Raw genomic sequence first — 15,621 nt, 5'->3', positions numbered from 1 at the left:
AGAATCAAGAGAGGTTATTACATCAGAAGAATGCAAAGCGACTACTAGTCACAACCACCACTGAATAATGTGCACTTCAGCCCACATCGTAGACTAAACTGCAGTCGTTTACAAGATCCATCATCAGCATTCTTCTTCATCTCTTGCAAACACTAGCAGTTTCACGAATTAAGTGACCGTGTTTTTAACTATAAACACTAATCAACAACGTCGGATTTGGCAAACACACGACAAATTGTTTTTATTAGATGTAAAATGTGTTCATAATAAACGATAACATATTCCATCATCACCGAGAAATAGCCAGTCTACAACAGACGCTACTATCATCACACCCCTACTTTTAACTGAGTCTTCCACAACGCCTTCCTTATCTAACTCAAGTAGCCCTCACAAGATCGTCCAAAGCAATCTTGCCTTGCTCAGAAACCATGAATTTTGATATGTTCCTTCTTCACAATCCCAGCCTGCAAAGAGAAAATAAATGATTATTAACACACAAGGAGAAAAGAAGAAGAAGAATTAGTAACAGGGGAGGGCAGTCCTCTACCTGAATGAGGAAGGTGGAAACATTCTTGCGCTGATCACCTTGAAGCTGAATGACCTGGCCAAGCTCGGGGTCCTGGACTACTGTACCATTGCAGCAGAATTCTTTCTTGAGGTCTTTCAAGATTTTGTTGTAGCTGAACTCCTTTCTCAAACCTTGGACGGTTGTCAGGCTTTTGCGACCATTCCTCTGCTGTATGCGCACATGCACATACTCCTTCGACCCAGCACTGGAGTCATCAGCATTTGCCTCAGCGAATGGATCATAGGCAGTGGGAATCTGTAGGTTAAGATCAGACATGAAACTTGGTTGTGGAAGTTTTAACTTTCCAACTGGCTGCGAACTGAGATGAACTCCCTGTACAATCAAATAAAATGCACCAATCATCTTTAAGAAACCCATTGCTACGAAAGAAGAAGAGGTGAGCAGTTCACATGTATTTACGCCATTGACATCACAGGCTGACGATTGAAAAACTAATGAAAAAAAAAAAAAATTAAAGAGAGACATGTCACTAAGATTAACTTAATCCAAGTAGGCATTCATGCCCACACCTAGGCGCCATGTTTGTTATATCCGTTTTAACTACAAAAAACACGAGCAAAATTACTACAATGAGACAAGTAATCCAAATAGGCCTTTCATGCCTTCAGTACCCCCGGCTCCACAACAAAAAACGGACGGGAAACAGACGAACCCAAGATAAATTAGAGGGTAAATCAAGCACAGAATGGTAAACAACAGTAGGTTTTAACTAGCACATGCATGTAATTGGTAAAGACAGCGTCTGAATTAAAAGATCAAACAGCAAAACGCATAAACAATAAGAGACATCGAAAAGCACAAAACATAATACATTAACAACGACAAGGGAAGAATCGACAATTTCATAAATTAAAAAACCCGACTCAAACGGACACCAAAATTCAAACACCAACAGAAATAAGAACAGAATCACGCAACCATCTAAACAAAAGAAGAAAATAAAAAGCCCTAATGTGTCAGAGAGCAAGCTCTCCCTAGCCCTTCAAATCAAATAATGAACGTCATAGCACCAGCAAGACATATAATCTCGAAAGTTAATACGTACGAAAAACAATCGCATTAATCATCCAAAAGAAACCGATAGACAAACCAAAATCAATATAAAACCCTAGGTACCAGAAACCCTCACATCTAATTATATAATAACATCCTACAGGCCAACAAATCCATAAGAATCAAACTACCGATCTAGAAAGAATGAAATGAAATTACCCACCAGGAGCTCGGCGCCTATATGGAGGATCACGAAACGCAGCAACGCAGGAGACTCGAGCGATTGTCGAGATAATACGTTGCGCGGTAATGAGAAGATCCGTCGAAGAGCCCTTTTATAAACCGCAGAGAATTCTCGTAACCGTACAAGTTAACCCGGGTTAACAACCCAGGTCGATAAGAACCGGCGTGAAACATTATGGCCGTCGATTTAATATTTGACGGATAGGATTGAATGATCGTGTCGGCTTATGCTCGCTTCCAGGACCACCGCAGATTCCCGACCTTTCGGTGGCCCGCGGGAGTAGGAATTTAAATACTCCACCTACGGGGGGGTGAGGTAGATGATATGGCGCAGGACAAAAGCATTTTTATGAGATTGAACATTTAATAATTATTAATAAACTTAATAAAATTTAATAATTACTTTATATTACTAATTGGAGAATTGGGATATGAAAAAAAAATTATACCATTATTATTTATTTTAACAAATCTCAAACTATGTACTGAGAGATCACATATGAATCATACTAAACCCTAAACCCTAAACTCTGTACAACCTTCATTGTCCCAAGGAAAAGAAAAGAAAAGATCGTCGCTCCCCTCCCCTCCTCTTTTTGTACTTAACATAAGGAAATGTTCCACAACCTGACTTGATAGTCCAGGTTGGGTCAACCAAGTTTTGATCATATTCTAAGTCTTTCATGATTTTAACTTAAACAAGGATTGTGTTTAGTTGAACCCGATTTAACTGGAAACTATTGTTCAAGATTTATAAATATACCTAATTAAAATTTTATTAATTAAATAATTATATAAAAAAACATTTTATCAATACCCAATTCAACATTTAACCAAGAGTCAAATATTAAGCCATAATTTTCAACTTATAGCCCTCACCCCTAGGGGTGGCTTCGAACCAAGGCAGCTTGTGAGTGGCTCGAGCTCGGCTCGATTCAATTCGGTATACTTGGATCTCTAACCGAGTTTGAGATCCAAATACGACTCGTTTGAGTTAACGAGCCGAGCTTGATCGAATCAAGGTTTAGCTCGAAAACTCGCGAGCCGGCTCGTTGACGGGCTCATGTGTCGCTGGATCCATCAACCTTTGTCGTTGTCGACAACTCCTCGTTGGCCGCTACATTCCCTTCCCTCTGATTTCTTCACCTTTGTTTTCGTTGCCTTTGTTTTCATCGCCTTCGTCATTGACGATAGGTCCTTGGTGGAAAACCAAAGTCCAGAGAGAGTCGAGAATGGGAGAAACTAACGCTTGAAGACGATTTCGCATGTGTGAAAGTCACACGTACGAGATCATAAACAAGTAAAAAAAAAACTCTTTGTCCCTTCCTCACGATTCTTGAAGAAATTGAAAAGACATTTTAGTAGAAATACGTTTCTGGAGACTATTAGTGGTTTTTTCAATAAATGTTGAAAAAACATTTTTAGTAGAAATATAGGGACTATTAGTGCCTCATGTTTTTGGAAACATTTTTCTAATTATAAATTCTTATTAAAAATCATATAATTTTCTAAGTAAGATTTTATTGCCAAGATGGGCTAGAAAACCGTGTAGAAAATTTTTGAATAAGTATTTGACAGTTGATGCTATAATACTTTTAGCATAAGGCAATTTTCATTACAATTTTGTGTTTGGCATTTTATTTGATTAAAAATTTATCAATAAGTATAGTAATATATTAGATTGATTATTAATTTTTATTTATTTCCCTAGAAGAGGTAACAAAAGGTCCATTTAACTTTCCTAAGAAAATTTTAAAATATTTCTTGTAATTTCTAGTAAGTCTCTAATAGTAATAGGATTTTATTTAAAAGTTTTTTTGGAAATATGTATCCTAAGAAAAATATTTCTAATTTTTCCTAGAATATAAATTTTCAATCAGGGGTACTAAGAAGGCCGTAGTAAAATTATGGCTAGATTCAAAAATTACAAAATAAGCTAGACAACATTTGGGGTAAAAAAGATTAATATTGGTGGGTTCTAATCCATTATTGAGATTCAACCCCAAACCTCCCCTATCATTTTTTTTAAAATGTATGCATAAATTTATAGATAATTTATTTGACATATATTTTATTTAGAGTATTAAATACAGGTTAACCTCGAACTCGGCTAGAGCTTGAGCTCGAACTCGAACTCAATTAAAATTATTAGGCTCGAGCTCGATTACAATTTTAGGCTCAAGGCTAGGTCGGCTCGAGCTCGAGTTCGAAATCTTTAAATCAAGCTCGACTCGAACATAGGAAGGTGTAGATTCAGTTGGATTCGAAAGAATTTTAAGTAGAGGTGACGCCCAATTTTATGTAGAGGTCGTGCCTAATTTTATGTAAAATGTATGCCCAATTTTATGTAAAATGTATATATAATTTTATATACAATTTATTTGACATGTATTTTTTGAAAAGTTTTAAATGTATATTGGAGCTTGAACTCGAGAAATATAATTTCTGAAAAGTTTTAAATTAATGTTAAAGCTCGAGCTCGGTTAGAATTATTGGGCTCAAGCTTGATAATAATTTTAGGCTCGAGGCTAGTGTTATGGTTATGGGTTAAGTACTTATGTCTTTCACTCCTAACAGGCCGGTCTTTTGGGTAGTATTGGCTAAATGCTTAACATTTGGTATCAGAGCGGATTCCCACGTCGCGAGTTTGAGTCCTGGAACGCGCAAAGGTCAGATTAAAATACTAGTAGGTCCTTGTGATAAGCCCTGGGTCGGGCCAGTATCACGGGCGCAAAGGTTGGATTAAATTACTGGTAGGTCACGTCTAGGTATTATCACAGTTGGGCCAGTGTAGTTTCATCGCTATGGTCGTTGATTTGCGAAGGTGGGGTGTGATATTACGGTCCTAAGTTACCTCGAGTTCAAAATAATTTAAATCAATCTCGGTTCGAACATAAGCAAATTCGGTCGGCTCGGCTCGGCTCTTGTCCCCCATTTATCAAAATGGGTCTTTCTTACTGGCTATCTTTAATGTGGTTTCATGTGTGAGTGTGCTTTATAATTTTAGATAGTTTAATTTCCAACCAAATTCCCTCGCATGGCCATAAAGGTATAAACCCGGTTCCCGGTGAGAATCGAGAAGGTGACCAAACCGCTGGACGATGCATATCATTGAGACACGAGCGTGGTATTTATAAATTTCCGATACGATTTCAATTTGTAACCCTTGTCCCAGTTTTCTTCTCTATTTCTTCCTAAATTTGTTGATTCCGATGGAAAAAGGGAAGGAGTTGGCCAAGCTGAAGTCTTCTTTGGAAACTTTGAAGCTGAAATCGACGCAGGAAGGCCTTCCATCTTACAGTTAAGTATTTCCTGTTCTGTTAAAAAACTTAAATATCAGCAGAAACTGTTCCGTTAAATTCTTCAAGCCCATTTTGGTTATAATCCCTGCTACGTCCGTAGCAACTCAAGAACATTCCGCACGTATGAAAAGTCCAAATTCACCAATTGGTTCTTTATTTGATTTTGTTTTTCAAAGTACGCTGCAGCTATCTGGTTTGGCAATTCATTTGATTTTATTCCCTTCATATGCTTAATATGACTCATCCAATTCTTCTTAATAGTCCAGGGTGCGGGGAGACGTTTCTTGGAAATTTGTCTTCAATTTGAGCTACTTGGGTTTTGAAATACTAACTTTTAAATTTGAACCTTAGGTTTTCACATTAACTCTTGATATTGTCACGTTGATGACTTGTGCAGCGAGTACAATCCCTTCCCAGCAATATAAAAGTATTAAGCATATATTATACTCTATGTGAATTGGGATCTTTTTTATGTAACAAAATTATTTTCTTTGGTTCTGCTTGTAAAAAGCTGAGAGGAATTCTGCTCGTACAGTAAGCATACTAACAATCATGGGAAGCCATTATTTTTTTTCTTTCTTTTCTGCCTCTTTTCTCTTATCTTGGTGCATTATATGATTATGAATAATAAATGATTTTTCCAGTTGGCAGCTGCTAAGCCTTTTTTTTTTCTTTTTTTGCCTATTCTTATGATTTTTCACAGAAACACATCTTGGAAAGGTTAAGCCTCGAAGTCTGGTAGGTTTGTGTCTTGGTGTTCTTGGAAAGCATTTAGAGGACATTGTGGGAGAACTTAGTGAGATTGTTGAATCATTTCCTTCAGATACTAAGGTAGGAAAAGTGAACCTCATTTTCATATTTCTGAGATCCTTATAAGCAATCTTTGAACAGCCAGTACCCTGTAGTCAGAAAGCTTGTATGAGATACTCCTGTTTTATCTATATGACTTTCACATATCTCAATCTTTATGTGTCTAATTCTTCAAAAATTACCAGTCATGATTATTAAATGTGGTCTTGAACTACTACAGATGGCATTGGTGGCTATTGCTAGGAGAAGAAAATTATTGAATGATCAACTTCTTATGACCTTAGCTGAAAGTTCCTGGGAAATTCTAGATATCTCTGGATCTGATGTTACTGATCTTGGCCTTGGAAAAGTAGTAGAAATATGTAACAATTTACGAGCTGTTGATATAAGGTACCTGGCCTTTTCTTGCTTTGGTTAGCATATCAACTCTTTGGTAGGCATCATCACTTTTTTTTTAACCCGCTTGAATTATTTGGTGAGCTTTTATCATCACTGTCTTTTTCCTTGAATCCTAATTCTGATGTTCAAACAGCCGGTGTCAGAGAATTACGGAATTCAGTGTTTCCAAGTTATTTAAGCATTGCCATCTATTGGAAACTTTAAGATGGGGGTACGTTCTCTTCTTTTGTATTATGATTGGTTTCATTATCTTTAATAGTTGAGAATTCTGGAGAAGATAATCTCCACTATCTTACCCTTAGTAACTGCGTTGAACTGTATTTTGTATTATTTAACAGTAGAGAATGGTGTGCCCACATCTGCAACTATACATATGCTGAAGGCAATATTTGGAAATAGTTTTTTGCTTTTACTAAGAACTTGTTATTTTATTTACTTGAGGTTATTGTTCGGACGGGTATCAATGTTCATGTGTGTGGATTTTATCCTTTTAGATTAGATTGTTGCAGCCTTTGGGTTTTAACTAGATATAAACTTTATAACAGGCAATGAAAAGAAGTTAAATCCAATGATTTGCAGAGGGTGTCCCAACAGCAATTTTACTGCACGTAGTTGTGTGTACATGTTGATGCCAAAATTGAAGGATGTTGAAGGAGATTCTTGGGAGGAATTAGATAGCACTGACATTACTGATCGTTCCCACTCACTTCGTTGGCTCATATGGGTATGCCCTTCACTCTTAGTGAGCTTTGTCATTTACCCATTGTAAGATTAGAGTGATATAGAAGAAACAAGAAACATGGAAAAAGGGCGGTGTGAGGATGTATGCCTAACGATATTACTTGATGGTTGATGAATATCTGATTCAAGCTTGTAAACCTTCATGTTTCCCCTTTGACAGCCAACAATTGAAGATCGCTTGAAGCAGACTTTGGCAATCGAGTGTCCACGTATTGTAGTTAACCCAAAGCCATCACCTTTTGGTTTTCGAGGGCTAAAAGTTCCACCAGAAGCCTTCTCTGATGTGGCAATGGATGAGCAGGTTGTTAAGGATATTGACCCTGAGACATGGGCAGTTGGAATTGTGCCACAACCTTCAAAGGATGTAGTTAGGACTGATGATTCTGCATCCAAGGAATTATCTATGGCTGAGAGGTTTAGACTGGCGTTTGTGGAGAGGGATGCAAGACTGGCACCCAAGAGAGCTAAAAATGCAAGACAACATAGAAGGCGTGCGGAAAGAGAGTTGTTGATGTCCAGTACTGACGCCAAGTCCATTGCCCTTGCAAAGCAAGTGACCAAGGCTCGGCACACTCATAGCTAGCAAAAGAAGAGTTCAGGATCGTAGTGGTGTACGTCAGTCGGGCTTTTATGTCACATTAAATATGTTTCATCTCTACTTTCTTCATGATTTTTCCTGTGTAAAAGTACGAGGTAAACTTTACTGCATCAAATTGCTGGAGGTTTTAGAATGATCCTTTTGGTAATAGCATCTTCTCAAATCTCGTTACTATGTAAGCATCTTCTCCATTTTAATAACATGATGTCAAGTAACTAAAAACAAAAAATTATTTGGCACTCGCAAAATTGGAGAGGAGAATGATACAGATGTAGAAAATTTGTGTACTCATCATGTTCACTATGATTTTTAACCTGCTAAACAATGCAGCAGCTGTATGCCGGGAAGAACGTAATGTCCCCAGCCTGGAGGTTGCTCCAGAGTTATTCCACTGAAGAACTTTATTTTCCGAACTAAAGAAGACACCCAATTGGCTTGAAACCACTTACGTTATTGCTATGAAGATTTTGCATGCAACATCACTTCCTAACACGTTCTGTCTACTCGGGCAATCATAAAATTTGCTCATTTACTGATTTGAATTGATCAGGTTTCTTATGACAAATGGTAGAATACCACCATGGTTGAAATACGCCAACTCCACCTGCACAATCCCAAGACAACGCTTTCTCAGCCAACCAAATGAAAAAAAAAGAAAGAAAAAAAAGAAGCAAATCTCTTACATTCTACTCTTATGATTACTTTCATGTCATGAACTGCTTTCAATTAAAACAAACCATATAACCTCTTATTGTTTCCAAATCTTACTTCCCCTAGTTCTGAACGAAAATAAAGATGAGTTAGTTACCTCTGTGTCGAAACGAACTGTGCAGGTGAAAGATATGCCGGTGTCAGTTGTGACAGTAACATCTTGACCAGGCCGTATCTCGCTCACATTGTTTGGAAGGTCAATGGTGTACTTCTCATGTCCAATCAGGCCAAGCGAATCAGCATCCTCGCCAGGTTTGAAACATAGAGGAATAATACCCATTCCCACCAAATTGCTGCGATGAATCCTCTCAAAACTCTTTGCAATCACAGCTTTCACTCCCTGCGTTTATAAGAAATAATGAGCAAAGAAAACAAAGAAAAAAAAAGTGAAAAGCGGGAATAAAACTACCACTGAAAAAATGAATGCACAAGATACAGTATCAAACCCACCAACAACATTGGACCCTTGGCAGCCCAATCTCTGGAACTGCCACTCCCATACTCTGCTCCTGCCAGAACAATGGTATCATGTCCATCAGCTTTGTACCTCATTGCAGCATCAAAGACATAGAGCTTCTCCCCAGTTGGAATGTGAACGGTCTTTGGGCCCACTTCTCCATTCAGTAGCTTATTGACAAGACGAATGTTAGCAAAAGTGCCTCTAGCCATTACTTCATCATTACCACGGCGGCTTCCATAGGAGTTGAAGTCTTTGGGGTTCACCCCACGCTCAAGGAGGTACTTAGCAGCAGGGCTGTCCTTCTGAATGCTGCCTGCTGGAGAAATGTGATCTGTAGTAATACTGTCACCAAAATTAAGCAAGCAATACGCACCCTTCACTCCATGGGGCCCACGTGGAGACATAGTCATGCCCCTGAAGTAGGGAGGCTCATGAATGTAAGTTGAATTAGGATCCCATGAGTAAAGAGTGGTAGCTGGTACTTGGAGCTGGTTCCACATTGGATTGCCCTGGGTAATGGCCTCATAGGTGCTCTTGAACATATCAGGCAAGACACTCGATTGAACAACCTGGAAGAGCAAATGTGTTTAATTTTGGAAATTATGAATTGTCAAAGATTGCAACTGTATGGACCACCCCTAAGAGCACATACCTGTGCAATTTCTTCATTTGAGGGCCAGATATCCTTGAAATACACGTTTTTGCCATCTTTGCTGGTTCCTATTGGCTCCCTTTCGAAATCAATATCAACCTGAAAAGAGAAAATAACAAAAATCACAGTAAGATCAGCATAAGCAGTGCAAAAATAATATGGAGTAAACCTGAGCTGAAAAATAAAGTAATTACCGTGCCAGCAAGAGCATAAGCAACAACAAGGGGAGGTGAAGCAAGATAATTTGCTCTAGTCAAAGGGTGCACTCTTCCTTCAAAGTTTCGGTTCCCTGAGAGAACAGCAGCAGCAACAATATCTGCCAAAAAAACAATGGAATTTGATGAATGCACCATCAACTGATTTATCTTCAAATAAAATGTTGCAGGTTTAAATTCACAAACTGCAGTTTATAATCACAAAAGCATAAAATGACAGGTTACCATTTTCTGAAATAGCAGAAGCAACTGACTCATCAAGATCTCCAGAGTTTCCGATGCATGTTGTGCACCCATACCCAACAATTTGGAACCCTTGCTGATCCAGATATTTTTGTAGACCACTACATGCAACAAATTCAAAGCATAGTCATTATGTTTCAGCACAGCGTACAATGCACAGGCATTCCGAAATATTCAAGAATAAAAAATTGACAAAATGAACATGCTTGCACAGAACTGTTATACCTCTTCTGCAAATATTTGGTGACTACCCCAGAACCAGGGGCAAGACTTGTTTTAATCCATGGTTTAACCTGAAAGTTCAGTTTAATCAGTTCAAGTTCAAAAGGGTTGACAAATGCACAAGATGATGTCTAGAAAAGAACAAGAGAAAGCCATTCAAACCTCAATCAAAAGAGGAGTCATGTTGACCATTTAAACGTTGACATACCTCCAGACCCAATTCACAGGCCTTTTTTGCAACTAAGCCAGCCCCAAGCATGACACTGGGATTTGAGGTATTTGTGCAGCTGGTGATGGCTGCAATGACAACACTACCGTGCTTCATCTCTGCAGGCTGTCCATGAAATGAAAATTTTGCCACTTTCTCCTGTGTTTCTTTTGGTACAGCAAACCCCTGTATATCACATTTACATGTTACTTGTATTCAGAGAGAACTTGGAAGACAAACGTGTAAAGACCTAAAAATAAACAGGACAAGGCACTTTTTTCCTGTTTTCTTTTTCAAATGAGAATATAACAATGTTGATAATATTCGGAGACTAAACTGCAATTGAGGGGTAAATACTTAATAATCTCATTCATGTCCGCAAGGCAACAGAACATGGTTTAAGTTATTTAGACGGAGTCCAGGTTAATTGCTTACCTTTGCATGTTGGGCTGAAACAGTATTATGATTTCGTCAAGTGGGTAAGGAGCAAGGTACACGAGTTGTAGCATAGCTTGAATACATTATATTGTATAAAAAGGTGCAAATATGTCAGAAAGAAAGTATCATACCTTAAAGCCAACCTTGTTATCAAGGCAAGAATGCCAATCTCCTTTCATTTCCTTCAAAGGAACCCTGTCATGAGGCCTATCATGAACAAAAGAATTGAGGTTAGTGAAAATTTTAGAATGCTAAATTAAAGTAAGAAGACATGAGGCCTGGGAAATTCTCCTCCCTCAAGTAAAAAAGACAAAACTAGACACAAATTGATTAACATAAACACACCTCTTGGGTCCTGAAACACAGGGTTCAACATCTGCAAGCTCCAGTTGCAAATACGATGAATATGTCCTTTCCGTTTGAGGCTGCATCAGTGAAGGAAGATCACTTAAAATCAGATTATAACCCACTCAATGATGAGAGAGAATTAGAGAAAGCCATTATATACTTAACATAAAACACAAAAATAGATTTACCTCATTGTAGTCCACAAACATTTTGTTTGCTCGGAGATAGGCTTCTATCATTGCAACCTTTTTTCAAGAAAAACAGTGATCAGAATCCACTATGCAACTCTTTAACATAGCTTCACAATTTTAGCAGATACTCACAGTTTCATCACTTTTCCCTGTCAGTTTGAGATACTGTAGAGTTACATGATCAACAGGGAAGAATCCCATAGTTGCACCATACTCAGGCGACATATTAGCAATTGTGGCTCGGTCAGCTAATGATAGTTCTCTCATTCCCTCACCTTCATGTAGGACAAAATTATCAGAACATCAGTAAAATGGGATAAAAAAGCTATTGTCCACCAATTCATTAGCAAGAAGATAAATAACATTACCATAGAACTCAACAAAAAAAAAAAGATAAATAACATTACCATAGAACTCAACAAAAAAAAAAAAAAAGATAAATAACATTACCATAGAACTCAACAAAAAAAAAAAGATAAATAACATTACCATAGAACTCAACAAAAAAAAAAGATAAATAACATTACCATAGAACTCAACAAAAAAAAAAGATAAATAACATTACCATAGAACTCAACAAACTTGCCAACGACCCCATGCTTCCTCAACATTTGGGTCACTGTTAAGACCAAGTCAGTTGCTGTCACACCATTGTGTAATTTTCCTGACAACTTGAACCCAACAACACCAGGCAATACCATACTCATAGGCTGCCAAGAAAGAAAATAAAAGAATTAGCATAAAAATATGTAGGAAAGCATCAAGGAGAAGTGTAAGTTTGTTGTAACAAGAGCACTGTCAAGACGATGTGTTAATATGTATGCCCCACATTATCAAGAAAGTGAGAAGCGCAAGCACAAGCTTATCTTAAAAGAGAAGATTCATGATAAATATATCTCAATGAAACACAGGAAAGTTTTTCCAGGTTGTCAATGAAAAAGAGCTCATGAAAAACAAATGTATCGATTTGACATTTATAGAAAAAACATGTGCCACAACATACATCAGGAGATTGTTTTTTGACTCATGCAGAGGCCTACTAAAATACAAACCAAGAAAAGAAAGCAAATCATCTAGCATATCACAATAAAGCAAAAACAGTTAGATGCCATAAGAAAAACTTTTTTTTTTTTGTTTTTTGGTGAGCGGTGAGAACCTTTTATTTAATAATAATAATAGAATATAGTTCCTAATGGTACAAATTTTAACTGTGGATGATTAAAAGCAAACAAAAACAAAAAGAACAAATCCAAGAGCTCCAAGAAAAGAAATTTAACACTATTTCGGATACAATGTTTTTCTCCTCGAGAAAAGAATCGATATTAGCAACAACAATGAGTATATAGATAAAAATGAATTCAGAAAACATATTTTTATACCTGGCCAAGCATTGTTGCCTCTGCTTCAATTCCACCAACACCCCAGCCAGCAACTCCCAATCCATCAATCATGGTGGTATGAGAATCCGTGCCAACCACACTGTCAGGGTAGAGTATCCCATTGTTGTTGAAAACAACACGACCAAGGTATTCCAAATTTACCTGAAATTTTATCATAGCAATTTACTTCATTATTGAAAGAGGCACCCACTGGTAACATCAATAATACAAGAAAAATATATCATTCACCAAAATATAGAAAATTCCAGAGGAACAATACCTGGTGCACAATTCCAGATCCAGGAGGTACCACAAGCATGTTTCGAAATGCTTTAGACCCCCATTTAAGAAAACCAAATCTTTCCTTGTTGCGTTGAAATTCAAGCTCCATATTTGCCTGTACCGCATTTTCTGACCGTGCCACATCGACCTGGACAGAATGATCAACCACAAGATCTACGGGAACCTGTACACAAAATTCCTCCCTTAAATACAAATATATTAGAGAATAAGCTGAGGACTGTCATGCAAGCATGATTACAAATAGGACCCACCAAGGGATTGATCTTATTAGAATCACTGCCAAGATTGTTCATAGCATCTCGCATGCAAGCAAGATCAACAACAGCTGGTACACCAGTGAAATCCTGGAAAGGAAGACTCAGTACACAGCAAATCCAAAAGGCAAACAAACATAAACAATCAAATATACAACATGTGACACACCTGCAAAAGAACACGGGCAGGCTTAAAGGGAATCTCTACTTGCTTCGGAGAAGTATTTTCCCAATCAATTATTTTCTCAACATCCTCCTTAGTGACCTGGAAATTATCACAGTTCCGAATTGCAGACTCAAGCAGTATCCTAATAGAGTAAGGCAACTTATCTGTGACAAAGAAATAAATGTGGTAAATAACTCGCTTCCAGCTAATGGTTAGAAAATTGAGAAACTGTAATGAGGGTTTTAGCAGATAACGAAGTCACACAATGAGCTTTCCTCAGCAAGCAACTAAGCTAAAGATCATGAAACCATAAGTGTCGGCATAAAAATGGAAGAAATGGAGAGAGTTGCAACCACCAGATCATGAAGATAAAAGGCACATCATCACCTATCCTTGGATCATTGAGAGCTGGAAAACTGTAGAACTTCCCGAAGTCTCCACCACCGGGCTTTGGGAGACTGGTTAAAATGCCCTTGTATGCATTTTCAGAAGCTGAATCATAGAAATTAACAATTAAAATAAGCATATAAAAAACTAGGCAGCATATTAATAACCAAACAAAAAATTCATTTAGCTACATACTATAATGCAGTCATTACTTCATTTGGACATAATATGTCACTCTGCCTTTCTAGTCCATGTGATGCACAGCCCCGAAATGTCAATTGTCTGGATGTCTTTCTATCAATTTATAATTCATTATGTACTGTGATTACCAATACTGTAACTTCAAATGTTGACCAGAAAAATAGTAACGGTCATCCAATAAACGAAGGTTTAAAAGACACAGCAAGTCGACCGTCCGAACTCCACATTCAAACGTGCCCGCTATACATGACAGTTGCTTTATAGCATGATGACACGATAGAATTTTGTAAAAAAATACTTTCCATATAATAAATTATGTGAAACAAATTTGAAGAGATTGATCTAAGTTCGTCTCCTTATCTACGGCAGCAGCATCGCAGGTATAAACAGTAAAAGCCACAAAAACCGTAAACAAACAAACGCAAAGAGTCGTACGGCCTGATTAAAACACAAAGTTTTCATTCATTTCATTTAAACAAGACAACTCGAGAATAAATAGAGCGAACCATTTATAGTCAACGAAAGATTCTCTTCTTGGCAAAAAAAAAAAAAAAACCGTAAGGTAGTAAAGAACGAAGAAGAACAGAAAAAGGAAAAAGAAACCCTTTCAGGCCCAACGATCAAAACAAAAGTTAAAAATGACCACTCAAACATTATAGTTTTTAAATTTAGCAAACAAGTAAGTAAACTATATATATATATATATATATATATAGATATAGATATATATATATATACACAGAGGAGACTCAATACCCATGGTGGCGATCTTGCGCTCGAACCTCTCGATCACAGCAGTCGAACTTCTGATCTGAGCACGCAGACTAACCGGCGACCGCCAATCGACACCGTGACTCCAAGAATTCGAAGACACAAACAGTCTACACACAGACGGCGCGGTCCTCGCAAAACTCACCGAGCGGTGACTCAAAAGAGAGGCAGGAGACGCGGAAGGAGGCGAAGCAAGGTTCCTCGGTACAAACGAAGGAAACCGAACCCTCGCAGAAGCTCTTACGAGACCAGCTGAAGCAGCCGTTATATACATGATGGAAGAGCATCAAACAACAAATGGCGGATACAGATAACGGAGAAGGACGTTGTCAGAGCCCTAATCCTCAACCAGAACGGTTGCAGAAGATAGGGAAGAGAAGTGATGGCCGCTTCTGCGATTGATGACGACGGAGAAGTGATGGCTTACAGCGGATCAGGCGAGAAAAAGCAGAAATTAAAGTAATACAGTCATGTGTGGAACGCGCGAAATGGTGATCGCTGCTGGTCAGTTGCGGGAAAATGCCCTAAATTGCCGCACAAAAATGCCATGTCCTGCATGCGGCAACTACACAATTCGAAGTAGGAAAAAGTAAAAAAGTGGCGAAAATTAGTGCTTCTTCCGTGGGAGATCCAATAAAAAAACGAGTACGATAGTTATTAAATGGGACAACGGAATAAAGTGGCTCGAGGGACCACAGTCCAACAAATTCGAATTTTTCGAGTTGATTTTCTCGTAGTCAGATAAAAACTAAGATAGACAGGCATAGAGGCGCGTGCCGCTTCTGGAGAAGCGG

The 15,621-nt window shown here is 38.0% G+C and overlaps 3 protein-coding genes across 4 annotated transcripts in view; 1 reads left to right on the top strand and 2 right to left on the bottom strand.

The window, feature by feature from the left end:
• LOC137965725 (protein translation factor SUI1 homolog) overlaps window positions 1-1,887 on the bottom strand; it is a 53,389-nt gene extending 51,502 nt beyond the window's left edge. Inside the window, exons 1-3 of one of the 2 annotated variants that reach the window (XM_068812051.1) lie at window positions 1,809-1,887; window positions 551-904; window positions 418-467 (exon numbers count right to left, since the gene is read on the bottom strand). In XM_068812051.1, the coding sequence (XP_068668152.1) occupies window positions 423-467; window positions 551-847 (342 nt within the window). In that variant the 5' untranslated portion in view covers window positions 848-904; window positions 1,809-1,887 and the 3' untranslated portion in view covers window positions 418-422. Of the gene's footprint in view, window positions 1-201; window positions 468-550; window positions 905-1,808 lie in introns of those variants that run through there. The other variant, XM_068812050.1, reaches the window with a different exon arrangement.
• Window positions 1,888-4,632: 2,745 nt separating this feature from the next.
• LOC137965397 (uncharacterized) lies at window positions 4,633-7,826 on the top strand. The gene is made up of 8 exons (XM_068811691.1): window positions 4,633-4,657; window positions 4,836-4,955; window positions 5,051-5,128; window positions 5,834-5,961; window positions 6,161-6,330; window positions 6,473-6,550; window positions 6,919-7,063; window positions 7,241-7,826. Exons 1-8 carry the CDS (start codon window positions 4,633-4,635, stop codon window positions 7,661-7,663), a joined length of 1,167 nt encoding a protein of 388 aa, XP_068667792.1. The 3' UTR covers window positions 7,664-7,826.
• On the bottom strand, window positions 7,815-15,392 carry LOC137965523 (aconitate hydratase, cytoplasmic-like). The gene is made up of 19 exons (XM_068811785.1): window positions 14,813-15,392; window positions 13,856-13,960; window positions 13,472-13,632; window positions 13,300-13,392; window positions 13,026-13,211; window positions 12,746-12,907; window positions 11,932-12,076; window positions 11,499-11,641; window positions 11,364-11,420; window positions 11,173-11,252; window positions 10,959-11,034; window positions 10,390-10,575; window positions 10,185-10,252; window positions 9,942-10,060; window positions 9,696-9,817; window positions 9,502-9,600; window positions 8,840-9,418; window positions 8,487-8,729; window positions 7,815-8,282 (listed from the first exon to the last, which is right to left on the bottom strand). Exons 1-19 carry the CDS (start codon window positions 15,099-15,101, stop codon window positions 8,208-8,210), a joined length of 2,988 nt encoding a protein of 995 aa, XP_068667886.1. The 5' UTR covers window positions 15,102-15,392; the 3' UTR covers window positions 7,815-8,207.
• Between the last annotated feature and the right edge of the window lie 229 nt (window positions 15,393-15,621).

This window comes from Aristolochia californica, unplaced genomic scaffold (genome assembly GCF_029961685.1).
Source record: "Aristolochia californica isolate CCGP_79_NKW_82.1479 unplaced genomic scaffold, dmAriCali1.0.hap1 SCAF_5, whole genome shotgun sequence".
Classification (NCBI taxonomy): Eukaryota; Viridiplantae; Streptophyta; class Magnoliopsida; order Piperales; family Aristolochiaceae; genus Aristolochia; species Aristolochia californica.
This window is presented reverse-complemented; position numbering and strand designations above follow the sequence as displayed.